A 22534-nucleotide genomic window follows, 5' to 3' on the forward strand; every position below is an offset into this window, starting at 1 on the left:
TTATCCCTTCTACTCCTTAATATATTTCAAACTATCAGGGTTACCATGTCATTTTCAGCTTCTCTGTTTCTATAGCATACCAGCAAGGCATATTTTATACAACTGTATGTAGTATGTACGTTGTAATTGATCCAAGAATAGCAGATAATATGTATTACTCTGATAAAAAAGAAACTAGTTATTTTCTAATTCGGAATTAAATTATAATTCCCTTCTCAGATTTATTCTGTTATAATGTTGGTAGATATGTACAGAAAGTATGTTGATAATATCAGCTGTATGGTATCATTTCGTTTTGTTTTTTGACATATAAAAAGATTAGACGTCGTATGGCTTGCTCTTACGATCTTCTACTTTGAAAAAATGGAAAAAATAAATCAATTTAGGGGAACACTCTTTAGAAACTTATTTTTACCAAATGATAAATTTTGACAAACAAACATTTTTACAAAAGTTCTCAAAGAATTTCAACTCTAAATGGATGTTTTTTTAACCTTTTTCAATATTAAAAATCACAAATCACATTAAAACACCCTTTACATTTTTATTCGTCAAAAACAAAATAAAATTGCTAACGCTGTGCTCCTGTGTATCAGCATATTAAAAAAATTAATGGAATGAAAATATAATTTATGGAATTTTGAAATGGAAATATAACAGTTTCTTTTTGATCAGACCTCTTATATAGAAATAAAATTAGACATGAAAATGTATTTATTATTTATTTATATGTAGACAAACAGATGTACAATGTACATACATAGATACATGTCTTATTCCGTGCCATTATCTGATATGTTTTGTGAAGCAATTCAATATCTTTTTGTATATTTATAGCTAAGTTATACAAAAACACGTTTTATGTTCCTTGTAGTATGAATACAACATACATTATACATGTTATCCTAATTGATTAAGGAGCATGAATCGTCAGATTTAATTTCTTTGTGATCATATAAATTACAATGTAACAGACTTTGTAATTTACTATCACAAAGTCTGCATGTATTATACATAATAGTAATAGACTATTAATAGAATGACTTTTTCTTTTTGACAAAGTAAGTCTTAGTCTAGAGACGTAGTTAAATTGCAAATTTAGTGTCCAATTTGGGTCCAAATTTGGACCGGACCGGTCTTTTAGTGAAACTATATCTCCTTAAAGTAGGTCTTGATCGCCCCCCCCAAAAAAAACCATAGACATTTTTATTAGTAATTTTTTTTCTTTTTTTAAAAATAAAGACAAGGGTCTTAGATTTCAATTTTGGTCCCTGGATTGATATCGCAGAAAAAGTATTAATCAAAGTTGTATCGGTTTTTATGTAGTACTGAAAACGGGAGTCTCGTTCAGTTCAGTCCTAAAAACTTAAGAAGTTAAATCCTTGATGATGTCACTTAACTTTATATCATCTATTTTTCATCGGTTCTTCTAGTGACGGGTTTAAAGTACCGTTCTAAGACTGGACTGAAGAGAATAAATAAGGACCAACACAACCCTACCTTCAATATTAATTAAAATAATCTGAAATTTTGTGTTATTAATTTAACACATATTTTTGGAAGAATATAAGTATTTTAAATTAGTCTTGGCCTTACATTCTTGAAAATTCTTAATTAAGTCATGTTTCCTACTTTAGAAGGTCAAGTTGAAATGAAGGATTGATTTGCTGCAGATGCTTCGTTGGACGTCATTTGCACTATAGTATAACTTTTTATCGCTATTACGCCATACGGATCCTATTTGCTACATTAGTTTTGGAATATTCTATTTGAGCACCTTCACATTTTTTGCCCAAAAACTTGGATATTTTTATTAATTCAATGGATCAATAAATACATTTTTTTAAATTTCTTACTTATGATCAAGGTTAATAGAAGTACAAGGTTAGACTATCATGTAATCGGGCTTACTAGAATTTTTAATCTGATGTATTGCACCAACTACTGGGCAAGACGGGCAGATTTTGACAAAACACGCAATCACTCATGTACCATGACGTCAATATTTAAATCGTGGTGGAAGTCAAATATTAGTCATACACTCGTTATGGTGTAATCTTGTATTTCTAAATAACCTTGCTTATGATGACCCCTCCATTCTTGGAAACGTACTCTCTCATCGAAGAAGTATTCAAACACGTGTTTTAAAAAAAAGAATTACAAATTTAATTTAAAAGATGTTATAGGAAGAAAATCATTCATTTTATTAAATCATTATTGGACTTTTAATAAATTAATATTGCTCAATTTCTAACCAAAAACTCAAAAATCTCGATTTCAAAACAGAAAAGACGAAAATGTTTGAGACCAATTTTCAATAAAATAAATCTTTTTTTTTTTTTTTTTTGCAAAATGTACAAGGATTTAAATTTAAAAAAAAAAAAAATCAAAAGTTCTTACTGCACATTAATATAGTGTGCTCTGTAGGGATAGAGACTTGATCTCTACTAAATATACATTTGTATTCAACTTTTCATATAATGAATTGCATTAAGAAGACATGTATTATGAAATAATTTAATATAAAATATTTCGGGAATTTATCGATGTTGTAAAACTTCGAGAAACCATGGGAAAAAAGTATCTCGAGAGAAAAATCTTAGTATGATCCTATTATGACAAAATCCTATCCAACAATAGTGTGTTGAACGAATCAAATCCTTAATCCGATCTAAGGTTTTATTATGTCTCATGAGGCCTTATCTTCAATATTTCTTTCTTCATTTACTTTGCTTCTTTTTACGTCATCAATGTTATTATTTACACTCTACATATATTTATATGTTATACAAACTTGACTTTGGACTAGTAACAAATGATCTTTTATGATCTAAATGCAGTCTCTTTTTTTATATATTATATGATCGTGACCTCGAGTTTGTGTATTTAACAAAGTAAACATTATTTTGCTAAGAAAAAAACTGTTCCTTTGTTTACATTTTATATACCTGCGTTCTACATACTCTTGCAGTCCCTCCCATAAATCCGGTTCTAACCGGAGGGGTTCAATGCAAATCAGGTTCTTTAATAATGTAAGCAATAAAATATATAACATGTTTAAATGAGTTGCTGAAAAGGAATTTTTATACTGTTTTAGTTATTCGGGGAATTTCGACTAAAACTTGAGCGTTATTTTAGTATCCCAGAATAATATCAAGAAATTGACAAAGGTATGCCATAAAGAAGATGCAATAAATGGATTAGTTTTTTTTTAAATTACGGACCTTGTTAGTAATTAATAAATACTGTGAAATGTAAGTATTTGTTTGTGTATTTAAAGAAGGAATAATGACTTAAGCTTTTTGGAATTCTGTAACCCGATCCAACCCGTAACAAAAGAACTTGAATAACAAGCGTTAGTTTGTTTATATCGGGGCTTTACACCTTCAAGAAATCATCCATATAATTGGATAAAATATATAAAGTATGAAATAATTAAATACTGGATATCCCGGAATTTTTGTTTGTTACTGTAAAACCCCAGGAAATTACTTTAAAATGGGATCCCGAGAGAGAAAGTCGAATAGGTATTCATTTTTAGATATGCAAATCCATACATAAATAAATAATAAAAATATAAATCTCAACAATTGCAAGTAAATACCGCTCCAATTAGCTTTAAATTTGCTGTTTCTATTTGTGTAATGTTTAAAATTAGTTTTTGTATTAAAAATACAAAAAAATAATATAATTCTAGTATATTGGGATTGGGATAGTACATTGCTGCATAAGTTTTGATTCTTCTTGGATGTATGGGGATGTAATGGACTTATTGATGTTGTAGGCAGTCCGGATGGAGATACCAACGGTCTCTGCTGTTGCTTTTTGTTGTTGTGTCTCCAACACTTATACAGCCAAATACATGGGGTATAAACAAAAATTGTTGATTTTTTCCCGCTATTGTTTGATTGTATAATGAAATCCCGTGATTAGAAATAACGGGGGTAAAATCGTAATTAAATACTGTTGCAATTATCAAAGATGTGCGAATGAGTGAACATAATTTAAATACATTTAAACTTTTTACTTATAATTACAAGCGTCTTATCTCCTCTTTCCTTAGTTTCTTTATTCCTGACAACATTTGCGTTGGAGTTTATGTACGTCCCTCGTATTATATCATGGACTAATAATGTATTTTATAATAAGAATTGAAGTAGTTTTGAGTGTTTGCGAATACTGTTCATTGTAATTAGAGCTGAAATTAATTAGTGTGTACATACGAGAGAGAGAGAGAGAGAAAAAAAACGTGGGGGGGGAGAAGGAATAGAGCTCTTAACATGACTTAAAGAATACTTTCTTGCTAAAAATATGTATCAAGTAATATATATATATATAAATAGTTGTAAATAAAATATAAAGAAAATGAAGCCTACTTCGTTTATTTATCCTATATTTCTTTATTTTTTCGTTAAGTGGTGTATCCAGTACTTATTGTCAACGTGCTATACACATACCTTGCGATACACTTTCCGTAGATATGTACATTAATGTCCTACAAATTATACATTTAAACCCAAGATATTGAGGAACGTTCACCTACGACATCTTGCTAAGTAACTCATAAATAAAATGAGTCACTTTGCTATACAATAGCATATACTATAAATTTAATTGATCCACCTTGTACGTCAGAGTGGTTTGTTTCTTAATTTAAAAAAAAATTTCAATTACGGTTGGTGCGGAAAAGTTGTAATGTGATTAGAAAATAATCTATGCCAAATTGTATTAAGAAGATAATTTTGTACAGATAATATTTTTATCGTTCCTTATTGAAAATAAATAAATAAACATAGAACAACTTTAGAAAATAATTTTGTTATTTTTTTTTTACGGATAAAAAAAATGACTATGAATATATTTGTAAAATAAAGAATTATACATTGTTTTAATTTTTATTGTCTAAATTGTAGAACTTTTGCCTTTTTTCAAGCTTTGGCCGTCATGTGTGACCTAAATATGACCTTTTATTGCAATGAAATTTTGCATAGGTTATTTTCTGTCCACATCAAAATCGAAATTCTAGAAAAGTTGAAAACGAACCATCCTAATGTATATATTACGCAAGATATTGATTAACAAAAATATTTTTTTTTTCCTCTTCCTTGTTTTGCATTTTAGCACTTTTTTTTATTCACATTGCCTTCGAATCTTTTTTTAAATTTACATCACTTTTTAGTCTTTTGCTTTTTGCATATTTATTATTCTTTTAATTCTTCCATAAACAACATACAATTTGTTTAACTAATTTCATGCGTTAGAAACGATTAAAACTTTCAAACAAAGTGGTAAAACGCGCTTGTTTGCTTAGTAGATTTATGTTCCTTGTAAAAACTTTTTACACGCAATATGTCACTTTTTATGCTACCACAAATGACGTCACTATATCATTTTTTGTCATTTTTCCTGATGTTGTTAGAAACTTTTTCTTCTCTTTGCTGAATTTACATAGTTAATTTAATTAAAAAGGCGAACTCATGAAAGAAGCACAGATGGCATAGAGTTCTATATAACCCTCCTACCGGATAAAAAAAGTGTCGTTGAGTATTCTATTTTGTACAAATACTAATCACGTGGTCTTCGTTTCGTTACTTTTTTAAACTGACTTTACTCACGACGTTACCTCACTAACACAAAAATATCCTCTGTATTTTGTCGTCAGCTCTCAATTCCCTTGCCTCACTTGACATGTCATTGCTATTTTATAATTAATAATTATAATAATAAATAAATGAAGTAATAAGTTATATTAAGAAAGATGGGATGTGCGTAAATAAAAAATTAAGTATAGGAATTAGAAAAGGAACAATCATTGATGCGTGTGCTCTTTCTTCTTTTTATGCATTATTAAATAAGTCTTGGGTGTGTTAACATCTCCCCCTTAAAAAAGAATTCTCGCCTATCTTTGGTGTAAATTGTTTTTCAAACGCATGATAAAGTAAATATATATTAATTTTAATATATACAAATATAATATTTTTCCATCACAAATTATATTTTAAATGTAGAAGGTTCTCCTCTTTATAGCAGTAATTAATTTTCTTCCCCTCCAAAAATAAAATAAAATCATATAACAGGCATCTGATATTAGTAAACGTATTAATTCAGGCGTACCATATGTCTCACTCCCGCTTTTTCCTCGTGTCTTACAAAAACTCATCTCTCTAGTATTCTATCCTTATGCTCCGTTTCCAAAAGAACAGGAATACAATTTCTTGTTGATCCCTCGTTGTTTATATAGTATATTGCCCATCTTATTAAATATTTCTATGAATCTTCTTATATATACAAAAATAAACTTTAGAATCTGCTCCTCCTCCTCCTCCTGTGCAGTTTTTTCAAGTACACACATTTTTGTACAACACTCTACTATTAAAAATTTAAGTGAAGGGAAGAATGCATTCATTAGTTGATTCGTCTGGGATTGTTGCAAATCTTATGAAAGGTGGTCGAACAAATTCCAATTAACATCGATGAGAATTCAACCTGTTCAGTTAAGCTAAATAGTGGTATTGCAGAATTATTCGAAAAAGAGTATTAATACTTTGGTAATATTTTGAAATATCAATGGGCCTATGCATTTTCTTCAAGCATTTGGTCGTACACTTCAAGATATTACGGAGGATACTAATTCATTTCGAGGTTAAGTAATTTTATCTGGTGTTGACTAATACTTCCAGTTGTACAAAGAGGTACAAGAGAAGATGTAGTTTGTGTATGTGCTAACTGATATTTGTGAAAAGGCTAGTTAGGAGTAGGTTAGTTTAGTGACATTGGGTAGAACAGGGTTTAATTTAGTTAATACTAGTAAACAAAGGTTATTATAGTATATTATATAAAATAAACTTTATACTTTGTAATTAAAAACAAGAAACATGTACAAAAAAAAAAAAAAAAATATTAATCATAAATTTGGTTTGGCAACATACTGAGAGGATTGTTTAAGTAGCAATCTGTTGATCGTGAAGAAATAATATCACAATGCCAGTCTGGCAATACTTAAGAGATAAAGAGCAGTTGATGTGATTGGCTTATTTGTCTAAATAAGACATAATTTTTTTTTTTTTCGGTTTCTGTTTGGAGGAAAGTTTGCGATATACAATAAAGGTTATGGCGGCTGTTGTGCCACTCATTAAAAAGACGACACAGAAGTCATTTATTAATCTTTTACACGTCATGGTTTCCCTATTTCTTTGATTAATCTTGTTTCGACCTTTTTTATATGGAATATTTATATATATATATTCTTTATTACCACGTTTTAGCTATTAATACAATAAAAAAACTATTTGGAGATATACTCTCTTAAGTATTAGCCATTAAAGAATATTTGTGTTTCACCCTTGTCCCTATGTATATATACGTACAATAATTTTATATAGTATGTAAACTCCTATTATCTCACGAGTCTAAAGGGTATTTTCCTTATAGCTTGAGAATTACTTATCTGCTTACATAATGAAGATTTTCTTTCGTGGAGAAAGAAAATTATGTTGTAGAAAGTATGATCTGCCGGTATGCTTAAAAAAAGAAACCGAAAATAATATGGTAACTCTAACAATTAGAATAATGTATTAGAGGACAGCGGCTTAGCTTTTATGATGTTTCATTCGATTAACTGGGATCAGCTCTTATATATTCCCAAACAAAGCCTCTGTCTTACTCGCTGTTATTGATTAGGATACTCACACTTGATTACTTTTTAATTAGATGTTCTCTCCTCAAAAACGGAAGAAAAATGAAACCAGCATTGGAGGGAAAAAACCATTGCTGAGGTTGAAACTACAAAAAGTATCGTATTCGTGTTAGGTCATAATAATGTAACTCTTTGTTTGTTCCATCATTGTGGACACTTCTTCCATAAATGAATCAACAAAAATCATAGACCACTAATTGTAAATTGTAACTATGGGAAAAGCTTCTTCAACATATGAAAAAACTATTTGGAGATGACATATTTCCAACATTATTAGTAATAAGAATTGTATGAAAGGAGATTTATAATCTGTTGGTCAATGGTTAACTTGTATAGAAGAATGAATTTTTAACTGAGACACTGCCTAGATTTGAAGAAGTTTTATAGGAAGGATATTTTATTATGTAATCATATCAGCAATGCCACAATTGTTCATTTTTTCTCCCATTTCTCACATGTTTCAAGCGTGACACCAATGATATACAAAGTAAAAATTATTATGTTATTTTATGTTGGACATTTAAAAAAATCCTTAACACCAGAGTATTTTTAATGTTAATAATTATTAAGGAGGAAAAGTCTAAACAATTCCTGAATACAACAATTCTTTAAGTCACGTGTTTACCGACTCTTGTATATTTTATTCCTTTGAATTGTTAATATATTATTTACATAAGATTTTTTAATAATATTGTTTCTTTAAAATAGTAAAATTTACCACTGTTTAACAATCCCTGCTATAAAAGATAATTATATAGGACACGTATATTGGTTTCAAATGAATTATTCGATAGTTTATGTAGTAAGTTTATTTTTTTGAAAATTATTTCGGAAAGAAATTATTTTTGTGAACTACTTTTCCAAAAAATTTAATTTCGTGAGAATAGCTAAGGATTTTTTTTTTTTTTGCAGAAAAATTAATATTTGAAATTTTTTGTAAACAGCTGTTGTTGTTTTTTAAATTAAAAAAAATTAATTTTTTGAGAAAAGTTATGGATTTTAGAAATTTTTTTCTAAGAACATTTATTATTTGAAATTAAATTTTTTTTGTCAATAGCTGTGAAGTTTTGAAATTTTTTGAGAGTAGCTATGCATTTTTGATTTAAAAAAAAAAAAAAATAATATTTGAAAGGTTATTCCAAAAAATTAATTTTTTTGTGAAAAGCTGTGAAATTTTTGAAATTTTTTCCAAAAAAAGTATTATAAAAAAAAAAAGATCCCACAGACTCTCTGAATTTTATTCATCACCGTAGCAAAATAGATCATTTCCTTAGATTTAGAGTAACTACATCTAAAACTATTTTGATAATCTCACTTATACATGGATCTGGCCCTACTAAATCCATAATTATTTCTCTAATACACCCAGGAAAATAATAAATGCTATTACAAAACTCTTTGGACGTAATATGTTAAAGACCATTATCCACTTCATAATTACACGATGAATGAAATATGATTACATATTTGTAATGGGTCTATAGTCTTCGACTTTCCTCTCTTCTATTTAATTCAAACTAGAGAGACACTATGAGACTATGCAACATAATTCAGGTCTTGGAACACCTACCGGCTAAAATCCAAATTAATTATTGTTATTTAAGCTGTAGAACATAAAAATACACTTAAAACCATCAACGGCAATAGAATTGGCCTTTCAAGTTCCATTTTAGAAAATAATCAAGATTTAGAGGCATATTTTGGTGGAAAATAATATTAGATGATTATTAAAGTTAATATTTTATTTTTATTTTTATATATAGTCATTTCACGCCAAAATAAGGGGCGAATCGTAACTATACTAAAAAAACGTGATTTAAAGAAAGGGCTCAAAAGGCCAACCCTATTGTGGCTGAAGGATATGATAGCCTTTTTTATGTTAACAATGACGGAAAAATTCTAATATTCGACACTTTCAGTTTAATTATTAATTTTCTTATAGAATATTTAATAAATAAACAAAAACAAAACAAAAAAAAACTTACTTGAAAAGTTCCAAAATTAAATATAAGGCCATTAAACTTTTAATCTTTAATATATACTAATCAAATATATTGGATATGATATACATTTATATGGGGGTTAATTTTCCCACCTCTCAGATATTAATTACTCATCAAAACTAGCCAAATAATCAACTTAATCATATTTAGTTTCGCAACTTTTTTACATAACTTTTTAATGCTTATTTATTAAATATTCTGTAACAAAATTTAATTTAATCTTTGAAGAATGAAATTTTGTATCAAAATATGTATGATAGGTACTAAAAAATGTTACGACTTCTTCATATTTTCTGATCAAAGTCGGTTAATAATCAGATAACAATAAATGCTGTATACAATTTCAAGCAAGATTTCGTCTGTTATTTTTTCTCTCTCTGACGTCATAGATTTCATAATACACCATGTTGGAAACCTACATAGTTATGGATGTAGTTCAAGTCTAAATATTTAATTTGTTTTGCTATCCTCATTGAAATTCAAAGAATCTGTGTAAAGTAAATATTGATTAATGAATAACACATGAAATTTGACAAGTTTTGTATTATATTATACTTAGTTAACCGACGAAAAAACGGAAATAGGTTTTTAGTTCCTAGATCTTCTTATGAAATTGATAATGATTCCTACTGGGATATCGTGTTTAACATTTAGCAAAGAGATCATTTTTGTTAATGTCAATGTCTTAATCATTGATTAAAATGTGTTTCTCTATTTTTTCTCTACCTTTAGAATGCCGTGATGACTTTTGAGGATGAAAAAATGAATCGATGCTTAGGTACACTACGCTCCATGGAGAAACGGTGTAATTCCGAACTAAGTTGGTCTCCGTCCATGGCTTCCATATCAGGAATGAAGTCAAGAATGGTGAGAGGGATTTGGGGTAATGGTGAGAGCAATGTTGGCATGCATGTAAGTACAGTTCTACTCATTAAATATATTTAATTGACAGGGATTCACAGCTAATTTAATACATTGTAATGTTTTAGTTTGGCCTCTTTGTTTAGAGTGAATTAGGATTCTTTCTTTTTGATTGTGTTAGAAAAAGAAAACCTAACAAAACTTTTGAACTCCCTTTTTAAATAATCAAATCCTGAAGGGTTTCTCAATGCTTTTTATTTTTAATCAAGTAATCATTCTCTTACATAATATTCCATAAATATTTGAACTTCAAAATATATATCTAGCTATTATGTGCCTTCTGTGTTTTACCCATCTAACAATTGAGAAATAACTTTGACCTCATTTTAAGAATTATGAAAGTAATAATATTATAATTATTACTGTAATTTCAAACTTTTCAGATTTAACGCAGCTTTAACTTAAGCTAGAGACAATTCTTGTTACAGGTGATTTTCGATTTTCTGCCTTATTTTAGTTATTATTTCTAAGGACTTATATTTATCAGATACTTAAAGTGTTGGACGTTATGTCATAGAAAATTAAAGTCAAAACAAGTGAATTTGTGTTAAAAGATTTTATGTTAAACTTCTATATATATATATAAGTCCTTAAAATAGACCATAACTAGTTAAGGAGGAAGAAAATCGGAAAAAGTCTGCGGCAACCTTCATTCCATATTTAATTGATATTCTGTAAGAAATAATAGAATGTCGTAGGGACATCTATTTTTTCAAAACTCTAGAATAAACAATCATTGAGAAAAGGTTTAATGACTAAATTAAATATTATATGACGTCGATGGTTTCATTTTCTTTCGAACTGGTACTTAAGTTACATATCCACATACTTTGTACAGGATAAATTTGAATATTATTAATTTGTTTAATATAATATGTGCTTTATTGTGTGTGTATGTTGTGCTTCAAAATAAATACAATCTTAAACAAAAATCAACAAAAGAGAAAATTCCAGTTTATGTTTTTACTTAATATATGGATACTGCGCTATCTTTCATAGACATATTTGAGTCTATTATAGAGTATGCATTGAAATCTCTGTTATGAGTATAGATATCCAAGGAATATAGTCATAGTTTAGAACCTTTATTTGATTTAATTAACTTACATAGACCCCGATAGGGCCTTTGAAATAAAATACATCAATTTCTCATTCTTTAATTTTTAATTCTTTCAATTTTGGCTGCTTTAAGTGTAATTAGAGGTGCCTCCAAAGGGTTAATAAGAATAATGCGTTGATTTTAATTCGTCAAAGAATTCAAAGGTAATCCACACTCAATTTTGAGAAAAATAATTCTAACTTGCTTTTGTATTGACAAAACACATATATCTTAATCACACATGCCCTTAAATCTCTTTGAATTTATGTCTTTACTCAATATCTGGCTTTTTACTTTGGTAATCTTGAGCCCTTATTCTGTCTTTGTAAATTATTTATGTATTCAATTAAGGCATAAGTAATAGATCAATCGATGCATCGGTGAGTCGATAAAATAACCAATTACAGCGTGCGGCCCTTGTTTAACAACAAAGTTTGAGTATTTTCGATAGCTGTGCATCAAAACCACCTCCCGTTTCTGAGGTCAAATCGAGGCTGTTATTCACTCCAAAGACGATAGTATTGAATAATAATATTTTTTATATATTTAGATTTGATTTATAATTTATTAATGATTACTTTAGGAGAAAATGGATAATAAAACACGTGTTAGTTATTAAATAGAGATATATAGTATATAGGCAGTTTGATAATAATCGGTAATTGTCCGAAGTTGTCGATTATTAACAATATTTCCTCCCCCACTACGTTATACGAAGTTTAAACAGAGATAGGTCGGATTAATTTTGATCCCGCCGTCTCTGTTATGTATACAGTATTTGTTCTAGAAGTTATCGTGTACTTTTGGAGATTTTTTGAAAAAAATGAATGACAGCTGATCTAGAAAAACAAAAGGTTTCTCATAATATATGAAACCGAAAAAAATCGGTCCATAAATTGAGACCGAATAAAAATCGGTCTACATAGTGAGACCGAAAAAAATCGGTCCTCGGTCTGGGCCAAAAAATTGGTCTAGAAAAAATCATTTAAGACCGAACCGAAAAAACTAATAAATAATAATTATTATAAACAAAATCAAGAATTATAATAAAAAACCGAGGGCCAAAGTCATAAAATAGCATAACCCTTGAAAACCCGGAAGCAGAGCTATAAGCTCATTTTCCTCTTTTTTTTCCTTAATTAATATCTTTGGCCCCGATAATCAACTTAGTTTAAAAGATTTTCCATGAATTTTTAACTTTATTTGATAATTTATAGACTAGACACTAAATACTTGCGTAAGCTACTCCCAAACACGGTGTACTAGCAATCAATAAAAATAAAACACCTACAAATGTATTTTATCCAATAATGGACTCATAGTTTAATAATTATTGGGGAAAATTATAGGATGTCTCAAAATGTTGGCAGATTAACATTTTGATTGATATGAAAATTATGAAATAGCATAAGTGCTTAAACTTTTGTTTGATTATAATTACTGGCTTTTGAAAGGTTAATTTTAAAGAAAGGGGAAAAAGCTGATAAATCGGTAATCAATTTGTGTCTCTTCAAAAAAATGGCATTGACATGGGCCTTATGTTCAAGTCCTATATGTATAATTTATGTATTCAAAGTGAGAAAAGGCTTGCAATTATGAGGAAATAGGAATTTCCTTATTAATATTATTATTGAGTTTAAATATATGAGGAGGAATAAAAACTAAGGGACTGATGACAGTATGGAAAAAAAATTGAATATAAAGAAATTTAATAATGTGTAATAAAATCGGGATGAGAGTTTATCTATATACATAAATATATGAACATATTTAAAGTATATAAGTCTTCAAAGGAAGTTTCCTGGACCGATATGTAGATTGTACATACGTTATAGTTATTACACATATAATAGAATACTGCGGCGACATGCCCTGAAACATAGACATCTTCCTTTTTATCACAAATAAGCCAGCTTCCTTGTTATAAATATAATTCATATTTAATTAGGGCTTAAAACATTATGATTATCCTCCCGGATGTTCTTTTAAGTTCTTTCAAAATGTGGAATAAGTGCTATCCATAGAAGCTTACTACTTGTGTACTTGCGTAAATTAGTGAGAGGTTGATCTCCAACTTTATCCAAACAAGCTTAACCTACTTTTGGTACTGTGTATGGACTTAATGTACATATATACAGGTATTTGGTACTCACATTGAAGGTATTAAGAAAATTCTTCCCATCGAGTGCCGATATTTTTTGATCAACTTCAAATAATTATTAGATTCATTTACGAACAAACTTAATAATAAATTTTATGTACTCTCTATTTGGAAGATTTTGTTATCTGTTTAATTTTGATTTAATTTGGTTTAACCGTCTACTTCATTGTTGAAAATTATCGCGGTTAATTAATCGAATAGCTACTGCTGATTGAAGCTATACACAATAAAATCAATTAAGAAAGTTATTTTTCTATCATATCTTAAAGTTTCAGAGTCGATTTTCTTTAAATTTATTTAGCAGTGACATATATTGCTACACGTCTGTTTAATATGCTATTTCTTACGATTTGCAACACTCACAAATGTTTGATACAATAAATCCATACTATAAATAACTTTTAACGAACCCTCTTCCCAAACTAATCGAAAGATTCAATTGACGAAACTGTATAATTTAATACACAGGGCTCTAAAGATATGTTCATATATGCGTATATTTTCCCCTGGTCGAATATGTATCAGGATAAAAAGTGTCAAATGGCCTATTCAAAACTTATTATTTCCTTACAGGAGGAAGAAGGACGCCTAGCAGCTCTGAGACTGGAACAGCAAATCATTCTTGCAGATTGTCAAGTCCTTGCTGCCATTATCAACTTTCTACAACAAGATTGGGGAGCATATGTAAAAGGTGGATGGGTTCTACGAAAGGCTTGGAAAATCTATCAAAAAGCCTATGGGCAAATACGCAGTCTCTATTTAAAACGAGTTGGACTCCAAGGGAATCTCTTGGGTAAGTGAAGGGATGCCTTACTTCTTTACTATAATCTCATAATATCTCTAGTATTACTCTAAGAAAATAAATATGATATGATATTTTATTTCCTTAGATGTATAATAAAGCTTCCTTCATTTGAAAATGTCAATTAGAAAACTCAGAACTTTGGTTTCTTTTCCGTTTTGTCTTTTTTTTTACTCTCCTTCTTTCTTTCTTATCCTTTTTGTTAATCCTAAATAAAGGGCATTATTGATTGCCAAATATGTTATATAAAGCATAGTTTTTTTTCTTCTTCATAATTCCTCCTATTCCCTAATGATCCCACTGCCCAGGTGTGATTCTGTAGTTCTTATTATTATACTTCACATTCTTTTATGTGTATATCTTCCTTACGAGATTAATTTATCTCATTAATATCTTTCTCCATTAGATATAAACAAAATTATAGAATGGTAAACTAAGATGGAACTTTTTGCCTACAGATTCGACTGTTTAGATCCATCAAGATATATTCTTATACATTTGTATATTATACTATGTACACATATATACAAAAATAGTTCAAATTTACCATTTAACCCATTCCAAGGCCTTAAGAACATTTATGTTACACATTTTTGTTTAATCATAGCACAGAGCTACTAAAATTGATATGGTTGTACCATATACAGATTTTGTGGTCAACGTATCTTCAAGTTTTATTATTCAAACATATATATATATTATACGACGCTAGATACTTTGGTCTTGAACTTTTTGGCCTCAAGACATTTTGCCTTCAAGTATAAATAAGTATAAACTTCATACGTCATTATTCTTTATTTTTGTTAAAGTTGATGTTCTTTTTGAACTTTTTTATCAAAATACGAGTATGTAATGTATATTACATCAAAAAACATTAAATGGTTGTTTTTTGTTGGAATAGTGATAGAATTAGGACTCTAAATTTAATTAAATACATACTATCAAAATCTCACAATGTAATGAATTTGTACTAGAGACAAAATAGGTAATACAATTAAATAATACGAACAGTGAAAAAAAAAATCGATTCCAACGGAAGAAGTCCCCTTATTAATTATCATTATTAATATGATGAATTATTCATGTTAGAAAATACTAGAAGATTGACGAAGCTTATATGAGGCCAGAACATATTTCCATCATTTTTCTTACAGAAAAAAAAACATTTAATGCGTTTCATATATTTATTTAAAAATTCAAAATGAGCATCAATTTTAACCAAAACTAAACAATAACGTCGTATTAACCTCATTTACAAAGAAATTAAGGCGAAATATCATAGGGCAAAATGATTTAAGGCACGATGTCTTGAGGCAAAATAGTTTAAGGTACCGGGCACAATTATATACCAGGTATCTAAATATAAATAATTTGGTCGTTCAGATTTCAAACTATTGCCCCCACCCCACCTAATATAATTTAAAACTCCCCCTATAGTATGTATTAGCATTAATCTTGCCAGCAATTTCTCAATTCGTCTTGTCTCTGTTTAATCACAATTTGTTTCATTTCGTAATTTTTTATTTTTCATTCATATGGAAAATTTTGTTTTGGCTTAAGTGTTAATTTCAACTGTAATATTTCAATTATTTGTCTCATCTTTATGTCACGTGATAAAAGTTTTGAATTTTTAGACGAAAAATTGAAAAAAAAGGTATCTTCTTGTAATTTTTTGGGTCATTTTTTTTTAGAGATCTCAATTTTCAAAAAAAAAATATCCAGCTGTAGAATGGAAAATAACTTTAACTAACCGTGAATTGTACTTTTTACTTTTGATGTGTACCAATTTGGCTAACAAAAATACTTCTTTAATCTCAACAATAGCTCAGAGAATTTCTAAAAAAATTATAATAGAACTTATGTATTAACTTTGCAACTCTTAATTGTAAAGCCCTCATCGCTAGCCAAATAACTACATTCCAGCCTATCTGGAATGATGAGTTGAGAGGTATCATCTTGACAGCTTCCGCCTGTTGTGTGTCTCTCGAGATGAAAATTCCTAAATCAGTGGTTGAGTCATTTAATTTTGCACGGCCCTTTCATTGATTTTACGTAATGGAAGAAATATGTTAAAAATGATTATAAGAAATTTTAATAAATATTTGTTATGATTGTTAATTTTATTGTTTTTTTTTGTTTACTGTTTTTTTTAAAGATTGATTTTTGGAATATTAGTTGAAATTCTACGTTGTAGCAACAAGTATAAACTATAATGTTAATTAATTATTACTTTTTACACATTTGCTCCGGTTTATTTATTTATATATACTCTGTTTAATATATTAAACAAAAAAAGTATGAGAAACAAAATATTAAAAAAAAAAAATCTCATGTTATTGACGTTTTCTTAGAAAATATATTATTATCTTCTTGTTTACATAATGTATTAATATTAATCCCTCCTAAAATATTACAATATCCTCGATATTGCTACGTTTTAAAGCTTTATTTAAATTATTTATAAAATATATTTTTATAAATGCATTCATGCTATAATTAATGTAACTTCTGTACATTTGTTAATTCCAACAAAGTATTTTTACCTTTTTATAGGCTTGACACAATTTTTTAGTAAAAAAACAAACAAACAGTAGTAACCCACAAAGAGATTAACGTATTCTTTGCAAAATTTATTGTTATTTCAAATATGTGCTTATATTTTATATGGGATCATTCAATCTTGAGAAAATGCAATTTAAATGTAAAAAACCCACCATATTTTATGGTTTTCTTTATTATAATGAATAACACGTCTGGGTTTGAATCGTTTCTTCGCCAAAGGTGTTCATTCGAAGCATAAATAAAACAACGTTCATTTACAAATTAGTATTTGATTTTAGAAGGTCTGCTTTAGGTGCAACATTGATTTGTTTTCACTTTTACTGAGGAAATAATCAATAAGAGGTTGATAAAATAACGTATAAAAACTCCATTGTTTACTTGTTCACATTTGAATTTATTAATTTTCTTTTTTTTTCTCTCTCAGAATAATAAAAAATCAAAATCGAAAACTCTCAAAAAGCAGTTTTGATATGAAAAAAAAATCAGATTCGTGATCAAAGGGTTAAGTAATTTCAAAATTTTGTATCAGTAATTCAAAAGATTTTTGGTACAGTAAAGTTTGCTTAACTTGTATAATTAATAAATGTGGCATGTTTGAACCCTTTTTTTGTTAGTTTTCATGGAGATTTTGGTTCGTTTAGCATTAAAAATTGAGACAGCCATTAGAATAGTTTGTTATAATGGACTTACAAGTGAGGATTTAGTTCATTATTTTGACCAAGGAGTACTAAAAAAGAGAAGAGCGCACCCAATTAGTGAGTAAAGACGCTTAGGCCTATATTTTAAGAAAGGAGAGGTAAAATATATAAAGAATTGTAGGAATTGATTAAGGATAAACCATATAAATATAGCCTTTTTATGACATACTATTAGATTAAAACAGTTTCATGTACTAAATTGTCCGTCTGGTCCATGTTATTTCATATGCATGTATAGATAAAGTAAATAAAAATACAAGTTTCAATTAAATAAATGTTTGTATTACAATTTGGAGCCAACAAAGTATTCAGACCCACTATAAACTATATTTTTATAAGCATATATTACTATTAAATTATCAAATCACGTGTTTCCCAGAGAATGTTGCTGTTATTAAATTATGGAAGAATGAAATATGTTGACTCATGAAGAATGGCTTCCTGGTGTTCTTAAGTACAATCTCGATGTTGATCCTTAAAATGGATTCGAATTCTTTCTTGAACTTCTGCTAGGGATTATCTCCCAATTTCGCAACACATTATAATCAATAATTAAAACCACACAGTTATCAACGTACACAATAACACATTATAATAAACAAACAAAAAAACAATTGACAATCTTTTTGTTTAGGCTTGAATTCGTAGAAATGAAAAGGAAAAAGGGGAAAACTGCACTGTCTTCCTTTTAGATTAGCCTTACTCATATACTTTTAATTCCCATTTTCTCCATTTCTATCCTTATTACTAATTATACACAGGTTTTTTAGATCCCACGGGTCCCGGTTATTGGAATTATGTAACCCGATCCGACGCACAACAATGAAACTAAAATAATAGACGACCTAAATTTTTGATGCTGCTGGGTGTTGAACAGTTGTTAAGTACACATGAGAGCCAGGGAGTAATTTAGCTCGTTTCTAAACCTTATCTAAAGTCACATTCATTTAATTTTAATTTTATATAAAGTACTTCCTTTTTTTAATTCTTTTTTCATATGAGTAAACGCCTGTGTGATTTCATTATTTTATACAGTGCTCCCTGTATATCATATTCACTTTTAATATTTATGCTGTATTGGTATATGAATCCCGGTGCACCCGCTGACGTTTAATATATTGAATTATATAAAATTAAGTGAACTTATATTATGAAATAATTAAATGGGATAGTTTCTCCTAGGTGTAAAGCACCAGAAATCCCAGGAGAGAAACCCTAATACATTGTATAGAGAAAGTCTTGCGTCCTTTTCTTTGTTTTTAAAGAACCACTACCACCCCAAAAAATGAGGCCCTAAAGAAGTTTAATTCAAATTTGCTTGTGTGACCATTATTATGTAACTCATACATACATATATAAAACATAGTATAAATATAAATAAATATGTAAGAATAACTGGGAAGTTGAATGCATTTGGTGATAATAGAAAGAATGTGTTGGTTTTTCTCTTTCTTCCTCTTTCTTTCAGTGTTTATTATTTATTTTTGCTACAATTGTTTCATTTTATTGCAAAGATTCTTTTTATTTCTTTTTCCCCCTTGTTATTATTATTATTATTACATACTGCAATTCCGTTTCAATCTTGACGAAAAGAAGAGAGGCAATAAATGTATTAGCTAATATTTCGTATCCTAGCATCTTTTTTTTAGTTCCAAAAATAAAGGGAGAAATGATTTAATAAAAAAACGGAATTTAAATTGTGAAGAATATGGAATATTTTATTCCTCATTATTCTACCTATATAATATTGCTAGTGTTGTTGGATTCGAATCAAAATTTTCGAGTTCCGAGTTTTTGAGTTCTGCGTCGAGTCGAGTTAAGGTTAGAATTAGTCGTGGACTCGGTCCGAGACAGAGTTTTGTTTCATTTCGGTATTGAGTCTTTTTTTATTTATAGAAAAATGAAGTGTATACTTCGGTTTACACTCTAGACCGTGCGGTTAGAAACAGTGGAATGAAATTTTAAATGAAATAAAATTGTAGACATGATTTTTATTTTTTTCTAAAAACAAGGCATTTTTTCTATTAAATTTCTGTTTTAAAAGTGAGACCGAATCAGGACCGATTGTTTATGTGAAAAGGATTTTACTCCAGCAGTAAGATAAAAGTTGGACGGAATTAGTTAGAATTATACATGTCTTAGACTACTTTAGGATTTTCAAACAAAAACTCTATACTAGTTAGGGCAATATAACGATATTTGAGTTCGGTGGAAGTAAATTTTGTGAGCATTTCCATTTATACCAGATCTTCAAGAAAAGTCTTTGACCACCTGGATTATTCCACAAATAACCATGCGTAACAGATCTGAATGAAGTTGTACAAGGAGATCTTAAAAATCTTTTATTATTTAGACATTATGAAGATTATGAATTTGATTTCCACGAACTTCAATTACAGCTTCCAGAGGATGTAGGAAGGCAGTACATACATCCTTCTCCAATGGGACTCCACAGATGCTTTAAGGTTGGTGATGTTGCTGTGATGGACTCTACAGGGGTTGGAATCAATAGGGCAACATATTGTAAATACTAAAAGATTCAGATAAGAGGAATGGAAAAGTTTAATTGAAACTTTACAAAACCTCTATAATCGGCGTCATATAGGTGGTCAAAGACTTTTCAAACGCCCGGTTTTTGTGTATAAGTTACGATTTTGTACAAGTTGCAACCAAAAGATGTGCTAAATAATTTTAAATGAAGGATTTACATTACTTCGGATGAGGATAATACAATTATTGAATATTCCATGGAGGATCAATATATTAAGGGTGTAATTTTTGGCTATTTTAATACAATGATTAAAATATAAGTATTCCGTAGCAGATTATAAAATTCAAATGCCTACAGTTGTAATATTCATAGATACATAATAATCATGCAATTTTAATCGATCGAAATGAAATGATGGATTATTGCAATGAATGATGTTGTAATTAAATAATGCATTTTAGGACAAAGAAATTATACATAAACAATGTGGTTTGCAGAATTTTTGACTATCTTTTTTAGTTATACTCTGTAGAAGGGTGACTCATCGTAATGTCTAGAATGTTTCAATTTTTTTTGTAATAATACTTCGAGTTCATGTAAAGTCAAATTTGTCAAAAAAATAAAAAAAAGTATTTTTTAGAAAATGGTCTGGATTCGTACAGTCTAGTTTTGGGCAAGTTTGAGAAGTCCTCGAATCCAACACTAGTTATTGCTCTTATATTGCCTTTTAAATCATTATAGTCTGAGCTATTTATAATATATGTATAGTACAATATCCATTTTCTTCATCATAAATCCTCTCTCTACATTTTTTATACAAACTCTATCCCTTTCTTTCTTAAAGAAAATATATTAGACACACATACAAAGAAATAATATATGTAATTCAACTTTGACTGAGTTAACTCACTCAAGCATTAAATCTTTACTCGCTACAATACTAAACTCAACAATTTACATAATATTTCTACATACACACACAAATTTTCCTCAAATTAAATTTCTTTACGACTAACCTTTTCTCTAACCCTAACATTTTCTTATTTTTCTATGAATAAATCTGAATAAGTTTCTTCCTTGGTTACCCTAGAAAATAATGGGAATAAAATATTCATATCATTAATAGCGGTTGTACCTGGCATTGCTTGAAGTTTTAGCTGTCGACAAACAGTCAAACTTTGCTCTAATAATATACAAGACAATCCCCCCCCAAACATATTTTCATTGTTACTCTCCGTTTCCCATTAGCTAACATTCAGGTAAGTACTCAATACTTGGATGTTATCTCATCAAAAAGAAAATAATAAATATAATCAGGGGTGTACGCAGGATTATATTTTGGTTGGGGCTTGGTTTTTGGAATATTTTTTTTTTTTGAGAAAAATGTGAAAAATCTGCAGCTGTTCTCCAAAAATTAAACTTGTTATAATTTTTTTTTTTTAATTTCAAATTTTTACATTTTTTTGCGAAAAATTGCTAACTTACATTTCAAATATTAATTTTTTTCGAGAAAAATTTCAGAAAATAATACCTGTATATGGGGCTGTGACTGATGAACCAGGAAGTATTTTAGGCTTTAGGCACTACTTGACTGAGCCTCCGCTACGTCCGCTTTAGAGATTTAATTGAAATAACTTCATTCTTATTTCTTAGATAAAAAATTACTATTCTTAATTACTATATATACAGATAACCTTTACTTTATTAATATAGAAGATAATGTTATTGCTAAAAAATAATTCATTACCATAATACTTTAGTATGTAAGGGAGTGGAGAATGAGGCTTGTTAGTGATCTTCAATTTCTTACAAGTTTCTACGAGTTAGGCTCTAGCACTTTTCATTAGTGCATTTCTTTGACTAAACAAAATCCTCTTACAGCCTGGGCGTCATTTTCCCCCTCTTCATTCATTTTTTCTGAAACTCAAGCATCAGCTTAGATGCTTTGACTCTTTTTATTTTATAATAATATAATTATTTGTGATTAATTGAAAAGTTAAATGGAGTTAATTGGATATACTCGTTTTGGAAGGAGTCACAGAGTAGGGGGGGGGGGCAAGTTAATTAATCTTAGTTGCAGGGGGGGGATTAAATGATTGAA

At 28.8% G+C, this 22534-nt stretch overlaps 1 protein-coding gene across 3 annotated transcripts in view; it reads left to right on the plus strand.

Annotated features, from left to right (window-relative positions):
- Positions 1-22534, plus strand: part of LOC121117579 (tetratricopeptide repeat protein 39C) — a 57247-nt gene that overhangs the window by 11522 nt on the left and 23191 nt on the right. For 2 of the 3 annotated variants that reach the window (XM_040712030.2, XM_040712035.2), the window contains exons 2-3: positions 10432-10611; positions 14454-14673. In XM_040712030.2, the coding sequence (XP_040567964.1) occupies positions 10432-10611; positions 14454-14673 (400 nt within the window). The remainder of the gene's footprint in view (positions 1-10431; positions 10612-14453; positions 14674-22534) is intronic. The other variant, XM_071888272.1, reaches the window with a different exon arrangement.

The sequence above is a fragment of the Lepeophtheirus salmonis genome, chromosome 1, assembly GCF_016086655.4.
Source record: "Lepeophtheirus salmonis chromosome 1, UVic_Lsal_1.4, whole genome shotgun sequence".
Lineage (NCBI taxonomy): Eukaryota > Metazoa > Arthropoda > Copepoda > Siphonostomatoida > Caligidae > Lepeophtheirus > Lepeophtheirus salmonis.